This window comes from Tigriopus californicus, chromosome 5, assembly GCF_007210705.1.
Source record: "Tigriopus californicus strain San Diego chromosome 5, Tcal_SD_v2.1, whole genome shotgun sequence".
In the NCBI taxonomy this organism is placed as follows: Eukaryota; Metazoa; Arthropoda; class Copepoda; order Harpacticoida; family Harpacticidae; genus Tigriopus; species Tigriopus californicus.
The window spans coordinates 11,413,565-11,419,665 of NC_081444.1; the positions used below are offsets into that span (position 1 = coordinate 11,413,565).

At 42.0% G+C, this 6,101-nt stretch overlaps 1 protein-coding gene across 2 annotated transcripts; it reads right to left on the minus strand.

The window, feature by feature from the left end:
• Positions 1–364: 364 nt before the first annotated feature.
• On the minus strand, positions 365–6,092 carry LOC131881219 (uncharacterized). Of its 2 annotated transcripts, none has more exons than XM_059228011.1 (2): positions 5,970–6,092; positions 365–4,614 (listed from the first exon to the last, which is right to left on the minus strand). In XM_059228011.1, exon 2 carries the CDS (start codon positions 4,574–4,576, stop codon positions 1,535–1,537), a length of 3,042 nt encoding a protein of 1,013 aa, XP_059083994.1. In that variant the 5' UTR covers positions 4,577–4,614; positions 5,970–6,092; the 3' UTR covers positions 365–1,534. The 2 variants fall into 2 exon arrangements, with proteins under 2 accessions (XP_059083994.1, XP_059083996.1); XM_059228013.1 differs by lacking the exon at positions 5,970–6,092 and having other exon boundaries at positions 365–3,063; positions 3,328–5,525.
• Between the last annotated feature and the right edge of the window lie 9 nt (positions 6,093–6,101).

Below are 6,101 nucleotides of genomic sequence, written 5' to 3' on the forward strand. Positions count from 1 at the left end.
TTTTGCTTTTCTTCCCTTTTGGTCATGTTTTGAAATGATGAAGTGAAATAATGCTAGAAAAATGCTAAAATGCTAGACAAGATCTCATAATGCTTGGACTATGCAAATAATGCTAGTTTGGTGCTAAAAAACAGAACAATGCTAATACAAAAATTGCAATGCTAGCGGCTTTGAATTAATGCTAATTTTCAAAAATTAGCATCGAAAAATGCTACCTGGTCAGCCTGTCGATGAGTCCGAACAAAGGGCAGATGATCAAAGAACTCTAGAGAGTTCGATTTTTGCTAGACTTGACCCAGCTCCATCGAATTGTATAAAGACGTGTCCGCTTGAAGGTTAAAAAAAAAATTAACTGCAAAATACGTAAGTGAAAATAATTGTATTTTTTCATAATATAAGAATAAGAAGACAGTTGCTGGACATTTACTTGACCAAACAAACATTCTACTTTACAGAGTTACTAAGAGCCAGAACACAAATGACAAACACGAAGAAAGAAAGAATATATAAAAAAGAGGATCAAGATAAAGGCTATCGGGCAAAAAAATGGATTTGATTCAGGTAAATTAGATAAACATATTTAGAAAACCATAGAAAGCTGAAGAATTTTTTATTTTTTTCAAAATTGGCGTTCAAGAATAACGCTGAAAACTCCCGAAAGGGGAACGAAATCAATGTTGAACAAAAAAAAATGAGTGAATCAAACTTGATATTGACAAATAAGTGGTATACCAAATTGGGTTTAGATACACCAACCCCCAGCATTGATCGATGAATGCCCTTTGTGTTTAATGCTTCACTTGCCCACCACCAATTTTTAGTTTGTGCCCACAAGCACCCCATAAGTATATCATTTAAATATCGCCTCCAATTATTTCAATTTGCGTACAAGAACCAAGCTGGCGCTTTTGAGTGACTCAAAAGTCGAGAAACTTTCCATTCATTTCTCATTTTCTCCAGGTAAGAAAGCCCAACCCAACTTGTACAAAGGTGGGACAAATTCGTTTTGGGGATAGTTCACGAGTCTCAACGAAGATCTGCCAAAGAACGGCGAGGTGCTAAGTTGAGAAGATTGAAAGTTAGGCTTATAATCATTGAACGACGGATTAGGCGATTGGTAGATCGTAGTGCTTTGATATGGTTGAGTAAAGTAATAGTTGGGCTGTTGCTGGTAATTGCCATTATATACAGAGCTTATTGGAGATCCAAATTGAGGGGTTCCAAAGGCTGGCGTAGAAGAATACACATTTCCATGAATTGGAGATTGGACGTAATAGGCTGGTGATTGGTTGGAGAAACTAGAGGGAAAAGGCCTCCGATTGCTAACTAAGGAACTCGTGATCGCATGGCCTGCCAAAAGCCCTAATCCTGTGGCTACTGCCAATTGCCCTGTTGAAGGTTCGTTCCCCCCTTGCCTCACAAAATTTTGACCCACCGATTGAGGTTTGGGATGCCTTGTTCCAATCGTGATTCCCACAGATCCGTCCTTCTGAAGAGCGAGAACATGATTGTTCTTTTGGATGGAAGAGGGCTTCTATGTAGATTGGGAACCGATAGCAATCACATTGGTTACAGTAGGGGCTGGCAAGTCATGAGAAGTTTGCTCTTTTTCATCGGAGTCGACAGGTGTCTCTTGATCTACTTCGGCAAAAACTACGTCCAAATCGTTTTTAGGCTCGAAGACTTCCTTTGTTTCTTCTTCTTCTGCTGCTTCTTCTTCTTCATAACTGTGGTAATCCAAGATAGGGGGTTTGGATGAAATCTCGAGCGCTTCGGTAGTGTTGTCATCAGATTGCGCGGATTCAATGGCTTCAATAATCACAATACCTTCTTCCAATAATTCTTCAGCGTTTTTTGACACAATGCCTTCAATATTTTGCGTGGAGTTTGTGACCTCTTCCCTTTCCTCCAAGTCTGGGACCAAAGCATCTTCAGAGTCTCTCTTTGCTCTGGAAAGTCCATTGGCAAACAGGCCATACTCAGACAGCCTTTCTTCTCTTTCTGGCTTTGCAGGTTTGGCGGGTACCTGCACTAAGTTTGGGTAGTAGTAAGGATAGTAAAAAGGTTGGGGTAACAATAAAACCGTTGGAAGATGCTGCAATTGGCTAACTACTACTGGTGACCACGGACAATTGCAGGGAGTTTGATAGGCATAATGAGGGGTTGATAATTGTGAGGGTTCGTCATTAAGGCCACCAATGTTTGGGGCAAAATACATGAATCCGCTATGAATGCCCGAAGGTCGCGGTCCCAAAGTATTGACCTCAGGCCCAATCTGCTCCGCAGAATCTTCATTTGTGCGAAAAGCAGCACGGTTAATAAAGTAGGGCGTGGAAGAGGAAGAGAAGAACGGTGTGGTAGGTGATATAGCCGGTTGATAATAGCCAGATGTTGGTTGTCCGTAATTTGGGTAAGATCCAAAACTCGATTGAGGGTAATTTGTTGTGGTGGTGGTGAAGGTATTGCCTTGATAGTTTGGATATCTTACTCCAACCCCAACGACTTGCCCAGGATAATAATTTTGTCCATAAGTTGGTGTTGGAGGGTGTGTGGCAAAATTATTGGGTCCTCCAAAGCCAGGTTGATAATAACCCTGTTGCTGGTGGAAATATTGTTGTTGCTGTTGTTGTTGTGCCAACGCTGAAAGGGCGCCGGCTGCCAGAGCTACTCCAACGACGTTTTTAATCGTTTCTGATTCCTCTTGTCTATTAGACGCTAAATCTACCCCGTTGAATGATTCATCCCCAAAAGCTGAAATTTGACCTAGGGATCTGGCATAGATTGGACCGGAATGAAAAGTTCCAAAAGTCTGAGGCAAATAGGCTCCGCTGTTAGGTGAATTGAAACTTTGTCCAGGTGTCACAAAACCCCCCGACACAGATCCAGAGGGTCCAATTGTGTAAACTCCTCCTTGATATGGATTGGACTGAAAAGTTTGGAACGATCCTGGTCGGTTTGAAAAGCTTGATCCACTGGGGGAAACGAAGTTTTGAATGGAACCACCAACGGGAACAGGAGTGGCAGAGGTTGAGCCAAAGTGTTGAGGGAAGTTTTGAAAAGACCCTGTAATGGGAACAGGATTATGTCCAAATTGCTGAGGAAACCCCTGGAAATTCCCACTACCAGGAAAAGAGGCTTGTCCAAACTGGGTGGGATAGTTTTGGATTGTTCCCCCAACAGGGATAGGTGAGTTTTGAAATTGATTTGGAAATCCTGGAGACCCGGAAAATGAAGGTTGGTGGGAACCTATTCCGTGGGCCTGGGGTTGATTAAAAGAAGGAAAATTGCTGATGGTTGGATTTGAGGCTGGAGTCCCAAAGTACTGACCTTGTTGAGAAATGGCTTGCAGGAAGTTCTGTTGTCCATTAGGTCTATTTGGTCGTCTATTAGGTCTTTGATTCGGACGAGTATTAGTCAATGATCCACCGCCATTGGAAATTTGGGCATTCGAAAGGGACCCCCCTAAATCGGGCTTGTTATCAGAGCTAGAGAAAGATCCGGCAAGGTTGGGCTTGTCTTCATTGAAGTTGGAAAGGTTACCAGAGAGGTTGGGTTTCTCTTGATTCGAGAGACTCCCTTGATTAACACCAGCACCTAAATTTGGCTTGGCATTGTCATTGGCTGAGCCAACATTACTTAACGATCCTTGGCCATTTGACAAAGAGCCTCCAGCACCTTTAGTTACCGAGGTTAGGAAGGCCTCCAATAAAGGGTTGTTAGCATTGGCGTTGTTCAAGGTGCCATTTCGACCCAAGCGAATCAAGTTCAATTTCCGTCTAACCAATCCAGGTATTTCTTTGTCATTCAAGTTATTCAGCTCTTCTTGTGCAATTTCTTCCATCATGTTCGACATTTGTTTGCGACAAAAGAACGGTAAATATCCTCTCAAAATGAAGTATTCGCACAACTTCATGTTGATATCATTCTGAGACTCGGCTTGGTCATCTTGTCGATTTTCCTGGGCCAGGTCTGACACATCCGTTGGATGGAGAGCCAAAGCGCCTCGGCAGAACTCTGGCGAGAGCCCCTGCAAGGCGTAGTAGGAACACAAGCCCCTACCATATTGAAGTCCGAATGATGGAAACGACCCTTTCATGTTGATCTTTTGATCAGACTCCCCTTTGTTGTCAGAGGGTGTCTTTGTATTCATTTCAAATTCCTCCACGGTTTCTGTCTCTTTCGCATCGGGGTGTCCAAACAACGAGTGTATGTCAAGATCTGATGGCTCTCCCTCCTCCTCCTCATCTTTGACATGTGTTGTTGGAATGGGGAATTCAAGTGCCTCCTCCACCTTGATTTCTTTCCCTGGAGTGGAAACTACTTCTCTTAGATTTGCCAAGCTTGCTCTCGATCGTCTCGGCAAAGTGTCAGGTCTTAAGATTGAGCGCCCTTGTTTGGAGTGGAATGCTGGAGGATCTCCATTTCTGATCAAATGTTGAGCGAGAGCTTCCGGGAATGGAACTTGCAGATATCGGAGTTTTCCTCCATTAGAGGGTTGAATGGCCGTGGGCAGAATCAGGAGAAGCACCCCGATCAACAGGAAGGAGGCCCACAGACCGTGGAGGCGAATGGTCATTATGGTGACTGCCTGTCAGGTTCAGATTGTGCAGAAGTCTGAAAGACGGATGGGACAACCATGTGGTTAATGCTGAGAAATTGAATAATGATGGTGGTTGGACGCTCTTACTTAAGTTTCACTGTTGCCTTCCCCACCCCAATTTTTTAGAATCATTCTGTGAAGTTTAATGGTTGTGCTTTGTCTTTGATGTCTTTGTCTTTAAATTTTGTTTCGCCAGAGTCTTTGGGATTCATTATTAAGAATAAGTTAACGCTATGCTCGACGAATTCAAATACTTTTGTCTGAATTGGCTCGTTCTAGTTGTGTAAAGTCAATTCGATTGTATCAAGAACTGTTGGATCAGCAATTACTTACTTCTTTCGGCTAGTTTTATCTGGAATTTTTTGAAGAGTAAATAAACCTGTAAAATGTACAATATGTGCAAATATGTTGCTACTCGTCGTCTGTTTGTACGGTTTCTGAGTCATGCAAAATGATTAGAAATGAGAATGCCAGGTAAATATCCTTTCATACCAATCCACATCATTCTTTGCGATTGCCTTCTTAACTCTTTTCAGTAGAAGGCCCCAAATATTGAGCTTTTGCCGTCTTTCGAAGTGGAACTTAAAGTGTCCACTCATCTACGAATTACCGAAGATGCTGGGGATACTGAGGATTGTCAACATTTTATGAAACCTGGGACCAAATCGGAACGAATTTCTCCGTTCGATCAATGGATTGGATGTAAGATATATGATAATACATTTGCTAGTAGTCCAAATGCACTCACTATAATTAAAGAATTTAAAGGTGAGAAGTATTCGGAATAACTTTAAATTATGTGCTGAAATCGGCAAAGTAAGGCAAACAAGTTTCATATAATTGGCAAATTAAAATCAAACTTAAAAGAAATGGATAAACAAGGGTACATTGAGATAAATAAGTACAACTTGACACGTTTTAGACATGGACAACTTGAGTTTTTGGACTTGGAATAAGATGTTAATGATATTCCCCACAGCCATTTCCGAATTCGAATGTTTGAGGTTGCAATGTGGCTCAATAGATCAATGTCCATGCTCAATGAAAAAAGTGAAGTCGGAACACGTGCCAACGAATTCCACTTTATTCAAACCTTACCAGTTTAAAATTAAGACTTGTTAATGTGAGGTTTGCGGTTTTGGTTATGGTTGCCAAAGTTGTCAAAAAAAAGGTTTTGCATTCGCAATTACTTCAGTTCTATCTTAGAGTTTGTCTGTCCACAAGTACTTGAACATCGTCCTCGGCTTCGTAGAATCGTATTTGTCTCACTACAAGCTGAATTTTGTCTCTCAAAGTGGCGAGACTAATAGATTAAAGAGCGAGATTCCCGATCACCAAACTTGACTCAAAAAGAACATCATTGGCTTACCTTGTAGTATTAGTCTTGAGGGGCTAATTTTCTGCGAAGCTCGTCAAATGTGATCTCGCTGTTGGCCTGTGATCGACTGAAATGTCTTGGAACCTGGAATTGAGTTCAGTCCCCGATCCACACAAGGCCCCA

Excerpts from the sequence above, each read along its gene's own strand:
- LOC131881219 (XM_059228011.1), bottom strand. The coding sequence starts at position 4,576 with ATGACCATTCGCCTCCACGGTCTGTGGGCCTCCTTCCTGTTGATCGGG.